Source organism: Cheilinus undulatus, linkage group 18, assembly GCF_018320785.1.
Source record: "Cheilinus undulatus linkage group 18, ASM1832078v1, whole genome shotgun sequence".
Taxonomy (NCBI): domain Eukaryota; kingdom Metazoa; phylum Chordata; class Actinopteri; order Labriformes; family Labridae; genus Cheilinus; species Cheilinus undulatus.
Genome location: NC_054882.1, coordinates 31168575 through 31185488, shown reverse-complemented (window position 1 = coordinate 31185488; position 16914 = coordinate 31168575). Strand labels below are relative to the sequence as shown.

The 16914-nt window shown below is 40.9% G+C and overlaps 1 protein-coding gene across 1 annotated transcript in view; it reads right to left on the bottom strand.

Annotated features, from left to right (window-relative positions):
* The window catches only part of ldlrap1b (low density lipoprotein receptor adaptor protein 1b), a 45497-nt gene extending 28899 nt beyond the window's left edge, over nucleotides 1–16598 (bottom strand). The window contains exon 1 of the mRNA XM_041812934.1: nucleotides 16285–16598. Coding sequence (XP_041668868.1) covers nucleotides 16285–16369 — 85 coding nt within the window. The 5' untranslated portion in view covers nucleotides 16370–16598. The remainder of the gene's footprint in view (nucleotides 1–16284) is intronic.
* Nucleotides 16599–16914: the final 316 nt, after the last annotated feature.

The window sequence follows — 16914 nt, the reverse complement described above, 5'->3', positions numbered from 1 at the left end:
GTACCTGGATCATCTAAAGATCTTGCCCAGCTCACCACTTCACGTATGGAAACATCTATTTTCTACACTGCTTATCCGGTTTGGAGCTGTGAGGACTGCAGCCTATCCCAGCTGGGAGGAAGCTGGTGTACCTGGAGAGAACCTATGCATTCACAAGAACAGAGCCAGGATGCTGTGCAGTAACAGCAACAGCCACTGTGCAGCTCTGTTTGGAAACAATCGTGTAAATTTCAGCTACTCTACTACAGAGATGCTTCAGATGCATCAGAGATGACACTGATGAAAAAAGCTCAGCAAACAGAAATTGAAAGGAAAGATCAGTTGATGAGCTTTCAGGTGGGCCGTGTGATACTTCGTTAAAGTGTCACAAAAAAGAGCATGCACTGAACTCTCCTATCGTGTGGTTGGCTTATCAAAGCCCATACGCACAGGTGTACAGAGATGCCTAGCCATTATGCAGTTATTTGAGAAATAATTCCCATCAAGTTGGCCTTATTGCATTTAGCATCTAATGGTGAGGTTCGCAACAGCATGGCGTTGATAGAGAAAATATTAGTCTGCTGTCTTTCAAAGCTGATGGAAGTGTGCTGCGTTTTTTCATGACGCACACACTTTCCAGAGATCAGGAAACAATCCCACCTCTGTATGACTTTGAAATAAATGATATGTAAATAAGGTCAGAAAATACTTCTTTGACATTGCTTTTACTAAGCCATAACAGGAGCTGAATCAGTCTGAGACTCCCAGCTGCATTTTATCAATGCTTGGCACAGTTACACATGACAAGGATGAAGTTGTTTTCTTAGGGTTTCCTTTATTCAGATAGGAAACTTAATCAGGCTGGTGCTTACGTGAACATACTGTCTAAATATTGCCTTTAATTAAACACATGGTCTGTTACTCTAAATATTTAACATGGATTGTAAGAATCAGTGCAGGATGTGGGCGGGATTTGAGACGGCTGTTGCAGGTGTGGGCGGGAGTGGATGGCACACGCTGCGGTAGTGGCCGGTAATGATCAGAAATCAAGTGGGAGCAAGATTAAAAAGAGTCCTGCGCAGGGCTCTACTTATTAATTATTGTTAACAAACTACAATGCATCCTACATAAAGTCACTGTTTCTTAATCACTTTAGGAATACCTTCTGTATTATAATTTCTTCTAAAATATTTCTGTACATATGAGGAAAAATATTAATTGACACACACATATACATATTTGCTTCAAGCTGGCTGTGATTACAGCCAGCTTGAAGCAAATTCTACCAGTCAGATGGAAACCTGTTCCAGCGAACACAAGGAACACAAATATTACATGCTGCTTCTACCTTGTCTGTAGTTCACCTCACATGAACTATAAAACCAAAAAAAAAATTATCTTTTCATCCCAACTTGACAGGCATAACAAAAAAAAAAAACAAAAAGGTAAAATAATAAAGGATGCATACAGATCTTGATTCTGCACGTTTTTTTTATGTTTCTTACTCATTCCAAGTTTCTTAAATCTGTTATTTTTACCATTTAAAGGACAATAAATTAGACTTGAAAATCCCACAAACTAAAAGAACGTGCCTCCAGCGGATCACACTACTTAATTGCAGTATCTCTGTTTTACTAGACTGTAGTACAGAATGAACAGGGACAGCAGCATCAACAGTTACCACATTATATATGGTGTACTAGTAATACAGGTTATCAGAGTCGTGGAGTTCAATGAACCTTTAAGCAGAAATCCAGACAGAGAGTCTGTTTGTTGTTGGAGCGTCCTGGGTGTCAAGTTAGGTTGAGTTCATCAGGCTTCTCTGATGTTTGCACACTACTGCTGTTGAAGAAAACGTGGTACAAAGATGTAGCCTTTTCTTTTGGATACAATCTCTAGAGTTCTTAAATAATCCATTACGAGGGTCTTCGAAGCGACAAGGGATCTGGAAAGACGAGACAGCACAAAGGTCTTGTAAGTTAGAGGATTTGAGGACTGAAGGCCTCTGCATACCAAGGATGATGTGAATAAACGGCACAGAAACTTGAATAATTCGGAGGTGAATTTTGGGGTGCCTTTCTGTGAACATCAGGAGCGACAGGATTTTCCTCATAAATTATTTAGATCTAGAAAACATTCGCACTGTGAAAGTCTGCAGTGCGTTTAACACTATCTTCTGGTAAACTGAGATACATTTCAACAGAAGTCTGCCTCTCCTTCCTCCGGTTCATGTGTAAAGGCAGCAGTATGCACAGCCAGGAGGTCAGTGCCCTTTTTTTTCACCATCATTCACTGTGCTGCTCCCTCTTTACAGCTAAGTTGGCTGGGAGGATGGGCCGTCTTTTCATTCTATAACTTAAATAACAGAAACAACATTAAGGGCAAGGGGGAGCTGGCTTATCTGTTTGTGTTATGGACTGGGCAGAGGAGTTATTTCAGTGAGCTGATTGGCCCAGAGCAGAGATCAGTCATATTTCTGAGGTCAGAGGAGAGTTGGTTGTTAACTGTGTTATTGGAGTAAAGTCTTATTAGTCTGGAAAAAGCTCCAGCTGTGCACATAGCACATTCACGTTCACATGGACATGTCAGGCTGCCTGCTGCCTGTCCCAATCTGGACTACACAACATCAGATTAAAGACATAAACATCTTTGCACTGGCTACAGGAAAATATTTCAACGAAAAGGGGACAAACATCATGGAGTGGAGAGGAGGATGTATTTGCGCCTCTGTCTGCCTCATAACTTTTCTACCGTAGGCATCGGCCAGCAATTTGATTGGTCAGATTTGTGCTCATCAGGAGCAAAACTTGGAAAAAAAAAATCAACCACCATTCTAAAAACTATGAACACAATTTCAGTGCTGGTGTGAAATCCTGTTTTTAACCCGCTACGTGCTCACATAAAAAATAAATGCAAATAATGTGCGGGATTTTGTGCATGTGTGTGAAAAAAATGGTGCAATTTGGACAGGTGGCATTAAGAGAGGATCAGAAACATTTTAGTCTAAGGATACCCTGATTGGAAAGCAACCAATATCAATCAATATCTAGGTGAAACAAAATATGTGATTAAAGTATCCAATTGCACAGTTAATAGTTCGGTGTCTGGAGCTGAACTGAACTGCCAGTGTTAAAATCCCTTTAAGCTGTGTTTTGAGTCCCTTCAGGAAAAAATATATATACATCTACTGATCAGGAGTAACATTGTGACCACCTGCCTAATATTGTGTTGGTCCCCCTTTTGCCCCCAAAACAGCCATGACCCATCAAGGCATGGACTCCACTGGACCCCTGAGGGTGTGCTGTGGTATTTGGCACCAAGATGTTAGCCACAGATCCTTTAAGCTACTAGGTGGGGCTTCCATGGATCGGAATTGTTTGTCCAGCACATCCCAAAGATGCTCAGTTGGATCAAGATCTGGGCAAGTCAACACCTCAAACTTATTGTTGTGCTCCTAAAACCATTCCTGAACCATTTTTGCTTTGTGTCATGGCGTATTATCCTGCTGAAAGAGGCCACAGCCATCAGAGAATCCTGAAAGAGAAACATGGTCTGCAACAATGCTTTGGTAGGTGGTATGTGTCAAAGTAACATCCACATTAATGGCAGGAACCAAGGTTTCCCAGCAGAACATTGCCCAAAGCATCACACTGCAACTGCCGGTTTGCCTTCTTTCCATCTTGGTGCCTTAAGTTCCCGGGTAAGCAGGTCTGACACTCCCAGCCATCCACTTGATGTGTAAGGAAATGGGATTTATTAGTATTAGTATATTAGTTAGTCCTGTTCATGTCTACCTTACCTGCCAAGGACAGATGTCTGTCAAAAGCGACCTATATTAGCTGGTACCAATTTTAAATCCATGCATCCCTACAAAATAACAAAAAAATGGCTTTCTGCTCAAACACTTTAGCCCCCCCATACTACTCCACAGATGCAGCAGGCTCCACAAGTCAAGCCTGCTGCATCAACATTTTCCCCTTTGTTGAGATTTGAAAGGAGTTTGTAAGCACTAAGAGCTCTTTGAATGGTGCTGCATTGGCCTCAGTGAATAAGTGGAAATAGTGAATCTCAGCATGTCTCGCTGAACCCTCTGAATCCTAAAGTTTTAAGAACTCGCATGACCTGTTTACATAGTACACAGTTAAGCTGAGCTAGAGTTATAGCTCATTTAATGCAATTAATTCCACTACGGTCCTTGTCTCACCCAATAAACGCTGTGGGTGAATAGATGTATTGTCAGAAGTAAGTACCTCTCAGTTAGTTACTATTGGACATTTTTTCTTGCTTAGAGGTTGGCAAATAGCAAAGTGGCTGTGTGTCAAGCAGTGAAAACATAAGCCAGTTTCAAGATGAGTACATTTTATGCGTGCTGCAGGCTTCTAATTTGGTACCAAGATGATGCATGCTATCCCTGTGAAACTGCAACTTCTGCAATGCAATCATGCTGTTTGACTTCTGGGTCAAAGCTGGGCAGAGAAACAATGGAGCATGTGCATAATGCTTAGGCCGATTTTGGCCAGGCGTATAAATATTAGAGTATTGAGCCCCAATCACATTACCCAGACGTGTCAGTCCAACTTCAAGAAATTCAATTTGGCTCAATTTTAGTCAAGTTAACTTTAGGTGCATTTTTAAAGTCCAGTTTTAGTTGGATTGGCACATTATATAAACTCATTCCCACCTGCATTCATTCTCTTAAAAAAAGAGAGCAAATAACTAAATCCCCACTGGAGTCCTTGTAGGTCAAAAACTCCAGAGGTAAAACAAGTACATAAACCTGACAAACGACTGGCTGACCTTCATATCGTCCCCTCAGAGACTCCGTTTTAAACCATGGGAAAAGTAATACCATCTGGTATCAGGGGTTACCAAGAAAGTTGAATTCCATCAAACAGCAGAACACCAAAACCTTTTAGCACATACAAGCAGTAAATTAGTCAGACACTCCATGCTTTTGCCGATTTCATCACAATAATGGCCCATTTGGCATCAATTCCAAGGAAACCACAATGCCTTTGGGTCGCCTCTGGGTAAAAGAACAGGTCAACTGATGCGAAGGACCAACTCTATCTACTGGGGCAACTGTGGTTTTGCAGGAAGTTGGTTGATCCCCAGCTCCTACATCATTTTAAAGTGTACATGGGCAAGACACTTGGTCAATCTTCATCAGCGTGTGTGAAGTGATGGATGAGGCAAGTGTGACCTGTGGTGTAAAAACACTTTGAGACACATATAAAGCAGGGGTGTCAAACTCAATTTTGGGTCGGGGGTGGGATTTGCTCCAATGAGACGTTCTGCGGGCTGGGCTATTTAAAAAAAAATATATATATATACACACAGACACACACACACAAGGGTATATTAACTACTTTAGACAGCTTCTTGCAAGTAATCTAAACAAATTAGGCATAAATATGCTGTCCTTCATATGGCAATTTTGTTCAGATTTTTAACTTTTTAAGACCCACTGATGCTAAATCTACAAGACTGGAATATCTATTATTAATACACGTTCAGCATGACTGTTTATGGCTTTAAAACGGCAACCTGTTCACAAAATCTGATCTGATCCTTATTTCACCTGGCCTGGGATCAGTTGACAGAGTCCAGAGAGGAGATAAGAGACAGAAAAGAGGGTGGAGATGAGAGAGAGGAGAGGAGGATGCTGCAGAGATTTATTCCAGACTGCTGCGCTATTACTGCTCAAATTGCTACAAAGCCTCACCTGCTGAGTGAAAACGACTTTTAAGCACGTCTGAGTCCCAACAGCAGTTCTTCTGCACGTCTGTTCTCTCTTTATCCCCCCGACATCCGTGCACGCCTCATGAACGGGGCCATCTCCGTGCGTAAATTTAATGCCTTTTAGCGCTGCACCAAGACTAACCATGCAGACCTCTCATGTCATACGAGAGCTTGTGTCCAGATTAGGATTAAATGTTCAGTTATAAAGAATCTGTTTTTTTGTTATGAGAGGATTTTTTTTACCATTTGACGAGACCTGGAGTTAAATATGCTACAGGATTTATAAAGGATATCCCGTTTAAACGTAAGTGACCAGACCATAATTAGACTTCTTGTTGACATAAAATTAAATCGTATGTAAGCAAATTTAGTTGATATTAGTTCGGCATCACATATTTTTATAACGAGGGATTAAATCAGGCTGGAGATCAAGCTGTGTCACTCACCAGACCAGATACAATGTCTGCGTTTGTGGCTGATGGACAGTTACGCAGGGAGAATATTTGCTCTCCTTAGAGCAGCTTCAATCTCCCACAGGCATAGAAGTTTGGTTTTACGATGCAAAAATCTCTGACATTCATTAAGGCCCCGGGAAGGAAACAGGAAATTTGAGGTGCAGACTGGACTCTATGAGAGAGCGAGGTGCAGCTGTGCACAGTGGTTACGTTCTTCATCTTAATCGATAAATAAATGAATAAATAAAAAAAATACTAAAATCCTTCTCCCTCAGTCTCAAAAATCATGCAGTCTGTATCAGCCTCTCTTTTGGACAGCATGTTCGCTGAGCTGAGATGAAGCAGATGCGCTGCTGTGTGCTCTGCCGTGTCGTGTTTCATGTTCCTCTCAGCTCCACAGAGCGTACCATATTTACTCATTTCTTGCATCGCATTATGATAATTCATTTCTATATAATAGTTAGATCATGAAAAATGAGTGAAAATTTGTATTTCAAACACCTAGGTTAGTAAATATTGAAAATTAACATTTTTTTAAAATATGTCCATCTTTTCCCCTAAATGTCTCGCGGGCCGTATGGCACCTGCTGGCAGGCCAGAAGTTTGAAACCCCTTGTCGAAAGCCTATAATTCACAAAGATTTTTTAAATGGGACACAATTTTTTCAACATGAGAAACCCCACACACCCCACAGGCACAGCTTTTATGGTTTTGTTCACATAGTGTGTGGTGTAGAACGAGAGGATCAACACTGCACACCGCACACTAACAGATTCTGTTCACAGACTACCTGGTCTCATCTCTCAAGTTTTTTCCCTCAATAGCTCCCCTGATAAATGACTTGATTCAGTGTACAGTGGAGCTATGCAGGGAAATATTCAAATTAAAAGCATTCTGTTCAAATAAAGAGATTTTCTCCAAAGAAAGGCTAAACTGGGCTTTTACTTTGAAAAGCAAAAACTAAAGTATTGTCAAGTCTTTCATGTGATTTATTGTACCAATGGAAACAGAGAGCCTCACTAGTAGAAGAAGTTTAGTGAACTTTATTCAACAGACACATATTTACTAGTGGCCTTCATCAGGGTCATCAAGAAACAGATTGCAAACATAGACTACCTTGGCTTGTTAACATGCAAACCAAATTAAAATCAAGCCATGACACGGCCAAGATGTGCGTTTCAAGCGCACAGCCTGAAACGGTCTTATGCAGAGAAAACATAATGCTTTAGGATTTAAGTAGACAAACAGTATTTAGATGGATCAATCATAATTGAGAGTCTACATGTTGAATATGAGATTAGCATGCATTTTTTATACAATTGACAGTAAAGTCAAATCAAAAACAAGTGGAGTGTCTTAGGTCGACTCAGACCTTGAATAACTTCAGATTGTAGTAATACAACCTCCTTCTCCTCCAGTGATGAAGCCTATGCAGAAAAGACCTGCTCCAGCATTATTAGATCCCAATCAGGACACTTGAAGCTAATTTAGAAACTGCAGAGTCAGATGAAGAAAGATGCCTGGAGGGATACAGAGATGCTACAAAAGCATGTTGGAAGAGAAACCGTGGACAACTTCTATCTACAGTATACAACTAAAATTCTACATTTCTATTGCAGACTAAATCCTCTGTGTTTCTGTCTCATGTAACCATTTCATATATCAATAATTACGGTGCATGACAAAGATGGGAGTCATCCATTACAGGAAAAGGCTGAGATTGTAAAGAGTAAGTCAAAGGGAAAATGTGTGTAATACATGGGGCCATTGTTATCGTCTGTCTCTGCCTGGTACAAAGGCTGATCCAGTACTGTTGTTTGCTCTCTTGAATTCAGCTTCTGTGCGTGTTCAGAGAATGTATATTATATCATTAGACACCCAGGTCAATGAGCTCTTTGTATGAAATACACAAAACACAAACAGAATTGAATGCAAATAACCTCCAGGCTACAGGGAAAATTTAACACAAGGGAAAGAGGATGAACATTTAGTACGGATTGTTTAACAGCAACCCATGGATTCTTCAGCAGACTTAGGCTGTCTGTTGATATTCTGTTGTTAAACTGATCACTTCAAAAAATATCATACCATAAAGTGCCTATTGTCATTTAATTCAATGACTATCCAACACATTTCCATTTGGATGAGGAAAGGATTTGTGGGGGATAAGAGTCTTAAAGTCATGGTTTAACTCGTAACATTAAGACATGTGTCTTTCTGTACTGACCAAATCCACTCAAGAGAGGAAAGTGAGGGTAAGGAGATTGTGAAGGAATGAGTAGTCATACCACTCAGGGATTACAGCTGATGACCAGCTGAGGCCAGAACGTACTTTCAGAAAGTAGCAAGGTTATGAAACAGATCTCTAAAAGCACCCGGTGCACAGCAGCACTCAACAGGAGGAGGAAGTTTCAATTTTAAGTCAAATGATTATAACAAACGAATGCTATTTTAAAGCACATACATGGTGCTGCTGGGCATGTCCCAAAGCCAGTGAACAGACACTACTACCTTAAATGTAATCTGGCATGAAAATTTAGGAGCAGCTATAGCAGCAGCAGTTCAAATGTACTAGCAACATAAAAGTGCAAAGACTTTCCCCTTGAAGAAAAAATAAAACTCTGGCTGTGCTGGGAGTAGCATGAAATTATAGTGCTGGCTTCAGCTGCTACAGGATAATCATCTTCTTCACCTGCTCAGATCAGCCCTGAAAAGTTCCTGTAAACTTTGTATAATGTCTCATTGGTAAAAATAAAAAAGCCAGAGCTGAAATTGGCAGCATTAAAGTTGATTTGCAGACCTAATGAGCTGAAGGAAGGTTATATGTGCAATGCAGAGAGATATCGGGACAAGATTCAGCATCCAGTAGCAATCCCATATCTCCACAGTCTAGGACTGTACTCTCCTCCAAGATGACGTCCCCACAGAGCGGGGTTTATCACAGACTACCTTGGGAGTGGAGAGGATGGAATGGCCTGCTAGCAGTCCTGATCCTCAACCCCACTGAAAACTTGTGGGATCAGCTAGGGCGTGCTGTTTGTGCCAGAGTGACCAATACAACCACATTGGCTGATGTGTGACAAATGCTGGTTGAAGAATGGGATGCCACCCCACAGCAGTGTGTGACCAGGCTGGTGACCAGAATGAAGAGCTGCCAGGCTGTTGTGGCTGTCTGGTTCTTCCACACGCTACTGAGGCTCCTGTTTGTTAAATGTAAACATTTTTTGATTGCCAAAATGGCACATTTTTTCAGACTTCAATAATCCAAACCATCACACAAAAGTCAATGGACGAATAAGCCATTTGGCATTGGCGGAGAAGATCTGGAATTTTTTTTACACACGCAACCTACATACTCAGCTCTGCTGCTCATCCCATAAAAGCATGTTCTTTACAAATGTGGCGCCATTTAAAAGGGGCATAAGCAGGCGTTGTTGCCTAGAAGCACTGTTACAGCAAGGAAATAATTCACCAAAGACAATTTTCCTTACTTTTTGTACAAGGTTTATAAACATGCCAAATGCTGGTATGTGTTTACTGTTAAGCGAACTTTTCTAATAGGTTCTTTGCAGATGATGTCAAGCAGCAGTGGGGCAAGAAGTGATTTCTGCATAGAACAATGCTACCAAAAAGGCTGTCTGAGCTGCTTACAACTATGCCAAGCATTCATTGTACAAAATTAAAAATATTCATGATTCTTAAGATACTTTTGTGTCTGGAAAGTAGTGAAACATTCAGGTTAAAAAAGGGCTAAAAAAAGCTCACAGAGAAACGACAGCAGGACGGAATTTTAAAGGCCAGGATGAGCGGAGTCACGCAAAGCTTATGTATGGTCTGATTTAGTTCAGTACAGTTTAAACTCTGATCTTGCCCGTATCTTCTCAGCTGATGTCCATCCTGTCTTGTTAATGGGACAGGAAATCTGTCTCTTTTAAGAGATCCCGATTATTTGGTTCAGCTCAGTAGAGCTGATAATTTGGCTTCCAAATGGGTTTTTATTTGGTACCAGTTTGGCTTTTTAAATGTGGATTAAATTACGGCAAAGAATGGAGGAAAGAGACTGGCACTCAAACAGGAGCTAGCAACCACAGCTCACACAGAAGCTGTTTCATCAGACAGGCTTGTTTGTGAACAGCACATCATTACTTTGCCGCTTACCCCACAAGGTTTATTTGGTTGAGAGGACATCAATGCTTCAATTAAAAGTATGTTAATACAAAATTAGGATTTTTTTTTAATATGTTAAAGGAGCTTAGCTAGCTTCTCAGTTTAGTACAAGACTCTTTAACACTCTTGTCTCCCTTCACCTGGCTAGACGACGCTAGACACTAGAGGGTCTACACGACTGTGTAATTTGTGATATAGATCGCCTCCACGTCAGGTAAATCAGTAAAATTGTGCAAGAAATAAAACACTCTTTAGTTAAGTGTGGGGATCATGCTCAATGCATGTAGAAATTTTCTGATGATCCTAATAGCTGTCCCTGATTGCCCCCAATCATGCATTATGGATCACGTGATTGCAAACAACCTATGTGGAGATTTGGGGGAAAAAACTACATTCACACATGTTTGGATGTCCAGTAGTTATTTTTTGTTTTTGTGTTTTTTTATGCCATGGTATCAAAACAGGTATCAATATCATTAGTATTAGGGCTGGGCAGTTATGGCAAAACTCAAATTTAGGATTAATTGAATTATCTAGCTCTACTGATGTACAATTATCCCACCCCCATTCTTGACTGTTTGTGCTGTAAATATTAGTATAATTTTAAAACAAGTAACTGAAAGGAACATGCACAGATTAACACTTAATGGTTATTTAAATCAAAACACACATCAGTTGAAATGATTTTTTTAAAGTCACATTTTCCTAGAAAAGTAGAAAATAAACAACTGGTATTTCTTGATTAAAAAAAAAAAAAAAATATATATATATATATATATATATATATATATATGTATATATATATATGTACTATTGTATAAAAAGTAGAAAATAACCTTGCTGCTCATGCTGCGCAGTCGGCTCTGGGTTTGAGTTTTAGCGGACTGGATGGGAGAGTGTCATGTGACTAATCCTTCTCCTTTTGGCAAAACACCCTGTGACACCTGGCTGCCTATCACATGACTACACCGCCAGTAGTGTGTTTTAAGGGGATTGTGCATTGGTAGAGAGAGTTACAAGGAAAATTTGAAATAATTGACAGAGGAGGTTTTTGTGGGTTTGAGGCTCCAAATGTGGGTTTTGATTGTTTTTTGATCAATTGCACAGCCCTAACTAGTATCGTAATTGAAATTCTATAATCTGGTATCATGACAACTCAAATATGCATCTACATGAAAAAATAGACACAAACCCTTGTTTGCACTGCTTGGTTCACTGATTCGTTTGGTAAAAATGTGCTGCTGAAATATTGGCGTTCCAAGCTTCACCTCCACAACAAATCGCATTATATACATCTCAGAAAGAAAAACTATAATTCTTCTGTTTTCTCCAATATCATTCAGCCCTCAAAGGAATTCTCTTTTAACGATACGAATCCTCCTTGCATTTCCAGGGGCTTCAGATACACTAGGCAAAGGTTGTTTCAAGTGTCATCAGATAACAACTCAAAAGTCCCATCTTTGTGTCGATCTGGGCCTTGAAGTAAACAGAAAAGCACTCTGTTTTGAAACAAGTATCAGTTTCAGGGCACTTGCAACCCAAAAAAACAACTCCTGCCAGAATTAAATGCCAAAGTGGACTAAGGATAAGGACAGGTTATGTCATTAACTACTTGAGTTTCATTCTTGTTCACGGACCAAACACCAAGAAGACTGCCATAGACCTTTACTGTCTGGCTGACAGAGAAACTGTTATTACAAGCGCCTAAATAATGCCTTTCTCATGCTCTGGGAGCCTCAGTGCTCTGTTCATGCTTGCAGTTGTATCTAGTTTCACAAACGCCCTTGCTCAGGAGAGATTAGAGGACCTGTAATTGTAAGGGAAACTAAATTCTAGCTGCTCTCCAGTGGAGTTAGCCATCTGAATGAAGTTAACTGAAGGCATTCTGCCTTCGGTAAGTGTCAGATGGTGTTCTTTTAGTCACCAGGATGTCCTACTGACAATAAGGCAAAGAACTGTGAACCATGAACTACCACACTGACCATATGTCTGAACATATGGCTGAAGGAGATTACATCATTTCTTCTCACCAGGAAGGGGAACTTGTTTACCAGTGTGCTTCCTGTGGCATTGACTCTTTTAAAAGTAGTCCGTTAGGTGACAAAACATGGCTTAGCACAAATTGGTGTTAAAATGCTGTTTATGACTTAAATGTTCTATCTTGTATGATGTGAAGAACATTGTATATTTTAAAAGTCAAATGCAATACGGCTGAAAAACAGCTGATGTTTGATAAACTCATGCTGGAATTGCCAGTAAACAGTTGTAACAATGTCAGGTATCCATTTGCCCACTGCATTAGAAATAGTTCTCTTTGAGAAACAAAGGCCTAGCAGGATTGTGCAGTCCTGTCAACGAAAGCATCCACATGCGGCTAAAAACACAGGGGCAACCAACAGATACTGAGGATCTAACACGACTATAAATCACTGATGACTTAACAAGTCCATAAAAGAATCCTGCAGTGAGCAATCTCTATTAGAGGCAGTCCCCTTTGGCTGACTTTGTGACATCGTGTTTACTGGCCAGAGCAGGCACAGGAGTGCAGGGGGGACTAGGCATTGCAGAGTCCACAATTTCTGAGATATGGTTTAGAATTACATTGTTAATCATGACTAACTTTATCTTCTAAACAATTATTGGTACTTCAACTTCTCCCACTTTATGGACAAAGAAAATGCTGATTACTCAACAGGTACATTGAACCTTTTTTTCCAGTCTAAGGTTTAAGGAAAATTTAGTTGTTGCAGCAACTCAAAGTTGTGCAAAATCTGAATATAAATGCAGGAAATAGATTACATTTTAGATAGTTTCACAGTTCACACCCTTTCCCCATTTGCCGCCTGCATACTGACATCTAGATAGCTGCTCCAATGTTGACAGTCACACGGAAGACGGCTCCTTGACTGGTGAAGTGGGAGGGAACTCTGATCAATGCAGAAAAGGATTTTCTGCCACCCACACTTTGCAGCCTCGTAATGCAAAAAAAGGCCCTCTTGACCTCAAAGAGTGATGACGTTACGGACCACGTTCCCTACCTAAAACTGGGAACAAGTTAGATGTAACAGGAGGTTAGCTAAGAGAAATTATTTGCCAGCTCAGCAAACACAACTGTTTTAAATCAAACAGGAAATAACAACAGACACAAGAACCAATGAAAACATGCTAATGTTAGCCCCTAATGTACACATTAACATGTCAGCCATACTTATTAGAAAACAACACTGGAACCTGTTAAAATCCAACACTGACAGTGTGAAGGAATGCAATCCTAATGCCAAAGATGTGAATAAGCTACATGGGCAGGGCTGAGTTTGTTCACATGGGAGGAAAGATCATCTTGAGGCATGTGCCTCAAACTACAGACATGAAAAGCAGAATATAGACAAACAAAATCTCAACCTTAAGACTGTTATTATAATACGTATTTTCTAATGCCTTAGATTGAATTGCAACAGTATCCATCTATAATTCCCCAGCATTAAAAGCAGGGTCAAACCAGGGAGCAGAAGCTTACTGGCACAACAAGATGGAACAAGTTGCCTTTCTATTCATAACTCTTAGTCCTCTGGTACCTAAGAAACACAGTTAAGCTTATAATTATGTAGAAAACAGAGGATCCAGTGAAAAAGGAGTGAAGGAAAAATACTATGGATAAAATGTTGACAGCTTATTTTCTATGACAGAGTAAGCAGCAGAAAGAGGGATGGAGGTGACATCTCCCACTAGCTGAATGTGTAGCCATGGCAAAGCCAGCCAGAGGTTTCAGATGTAAGAACTGATTGGCCTTTAGGCATCTGATACTATTGCAAGGTCAGATTAGAAATGAAGTGCTCTGAAATAAAAAGGGGGCTGCCTAAGAGCAAGGAGCATTCCTCCCATGTGGGAAGAAATACATACACTGCCACTTTATTAGGTACGCCTTGCTAGTACCAGGATGGACCCCCTTTAGCCTTCAGAACTGCCTTAATTCTTCATGGCACAGTTTCAACAAAGTGTTGGGAACATTCCTGAGATATTTTGGTCCATGTTGACATGATAACATCCCACAGTTGTAGATCTGTCAGCTGCACATCCATGATGCAAACCTCCTGTTTCACCATATCCCAAAAGCGATCTATTGGATTGTGATCTGGTGATTGTGGACTCATTATCATGCAAGAAACCAGTTTGACAGACATGGTGCACTATCCTGCTGGAAGTATTCATCAGAAGATGGGTACACTGTGGTCGTAAAGGGATGGACATGGTAAGCATTAATAGTCGGGTAGGCTGTGGTGTTTAAACAGTGCTGAACTGGTACTATAAGGGTCCCAAAGTGTGCCAAGATAATACCCCCCACATCATTACACCTTCGCCACCAACCTGAACTGTTGATACAAGGCAGGTTGGATCCATGCTTTCATGTTGTTTATGCCGATTTCAGACACTACCATCTGTATCTCCCAGCTGAAATTAAGACAATCTTCTATTGTCCAATTTTAGTAAGCCAGTGCGAATTTTAGCCTCAGTTTCCTGGTCTTAGCTGACATGAGTGGCACCCGGAGCGGTCTTCTGCTGCTGTAGCCCATCTGCTTTAAAGTTGTGTGTTCAGAGATCTGCATACCTTGGTTGTAATGAGTGGTTATTTGAGTTACTGTTGCCTGTTTATCATCTTGAACAAGTCTGCCTTTCCTCCTCTGACATCAAGAGGGCATTTTCGTCCATGGAACTTCTGCTCACCGGATATTTTCGCCTTTCTCAGGCCATTCTCTGTAAACCCTGGAGATGGTGAAAATCCCAGTAGATCACCAGTTTGTGAAATACTCAGACCAGTCTGTCTAGCACTAACAACCGTTCAAAGTCACTTAAATCCTCTTTCTTTCCCATTCTGATGCTCGGTCCGAACTACAGCTGTTTGTCTTGACCACATCTATACCTAAATGCATTGAGTTGCTGCCATATGATTGGCTGATTAGCTATTTGTCTTAACATACAATATAACAGGTGTAACTGATAAAGTAACCAGTGAGTAATATACCTATACCTTAAAAAGGGTAAAGGCATCCATATAAAAGGCATGATGCTTTGTGACTAAGGAAGAAAGGACATACAAAGAGGCAAACCAAAGCAAGATATCATAAGAGAAACCCCATGTGAAACCTTAGAGGGGATCTTGCAATCATTAGTTAGACCACTTATTTGACAGGTTGAGCTAGTTCCTCACATCATTTTTTGGCTCTTCAACCACTCCTTATACAGTCTTTTTTGTTTCACAGTGTATCGCCTAGCAACTGTGTGTTGCTAGGATTGTACAGCCTTGCCTTGAACACGAACATTCATCTCTTCGTGCCTTTTCACACCCGGTTACCTCCCTACTCTCTCCCCGTCTCTCAGCAGCCCAGTTCACGGCTTTTAAGCTCTCAGCTTAACACTTGTTGTGGATTTCCAAATCGTGACAGCCAGGAGAGTGACGTGGCAAACAACCATGGGATTTCACACAACTCTCTGAAGTTTTGATGTGACATGCGGTCGCTTTTGGCTAAGGTGCAGCTCATCTGAGTCCTCCAGAATGCGGAGAACCAGTTTGAGCTCCTCTTTGCCCAAAAGTCTCAACAGGAGTTTCTGAACAAGCTACGGGGAGCTGCTTTCCATTCGAGCCAAGTTTCGAGGCAAAACAAAAACGTTCAGACATTAAATAAGCGCTCTAATGTTTACAAACCCCGTTGTCAACGGTGGGTCTCTAAAACGCTCACAGCACTGATAACGACTACGTTGCCAACAACTGTACGTGACGTCAACAGTCATCAACGAGTTGTAAAGTAACGCTAAGTAACAATAACACCGCTTGTAATGTTAGCACCTTGACGATGCTAGCTTATCTTAGCCAAGTTAGCCTTCTAGCAGGAATAGCGTCAGCTAACGCCTTCACGGCAAAGCATTAAAATAACTGAATACTCACTTCTGTGTCTGCCCGCACCCCAGGATTGTTTGGCGATACTGGGGCTTCGTATAATTGCCCTTCCAGCGGATTTCAAAGCGTCCATGTCGTATTTCAAAAGTGGGGCGAAAAGCCCGACAAGCGTCTCCGCGTTTCAGTCGAAACACTTCCCCCTGTTTAAAACAACCCTCTCTTGTCTAAACTTTCTTTCAGCTGTTTTTTTCTCTCCACCCTTCGGTTAGCTTTCAATCGATGTAGGATTAACATGTTCGTCCCCCTGGGCGGCGTTGAGTATGTAAATTAGCCGGATAATATCCGTGACGCCCGTTGGTTGAGTCGAGTAAGGTTGTAGCAGCAGCGTTCACAATCCGGGCGGGCGGTGTTGTTGATGCTGCTGCCACTGTGAAAACACAGAGCAGATTCATTCACTGTCTGTGTCCTCTGTGGCAATTTTTCATTGTCGCATGTCATGCTTTTACAGACTTCTCATTTTTTGTTCAGCCGGGTGTTTTTTCTTACTTGGGTACTTTATTAAACGTGTGCTCAAAGGAAAAAAATTCAATTCCTTGACCTACAATTCAGTTCAGACGGATGGAGCACTAAAAAGAGGCTTAATATTGCGCATAAAAAGTAATATGGCCACTACAGCCT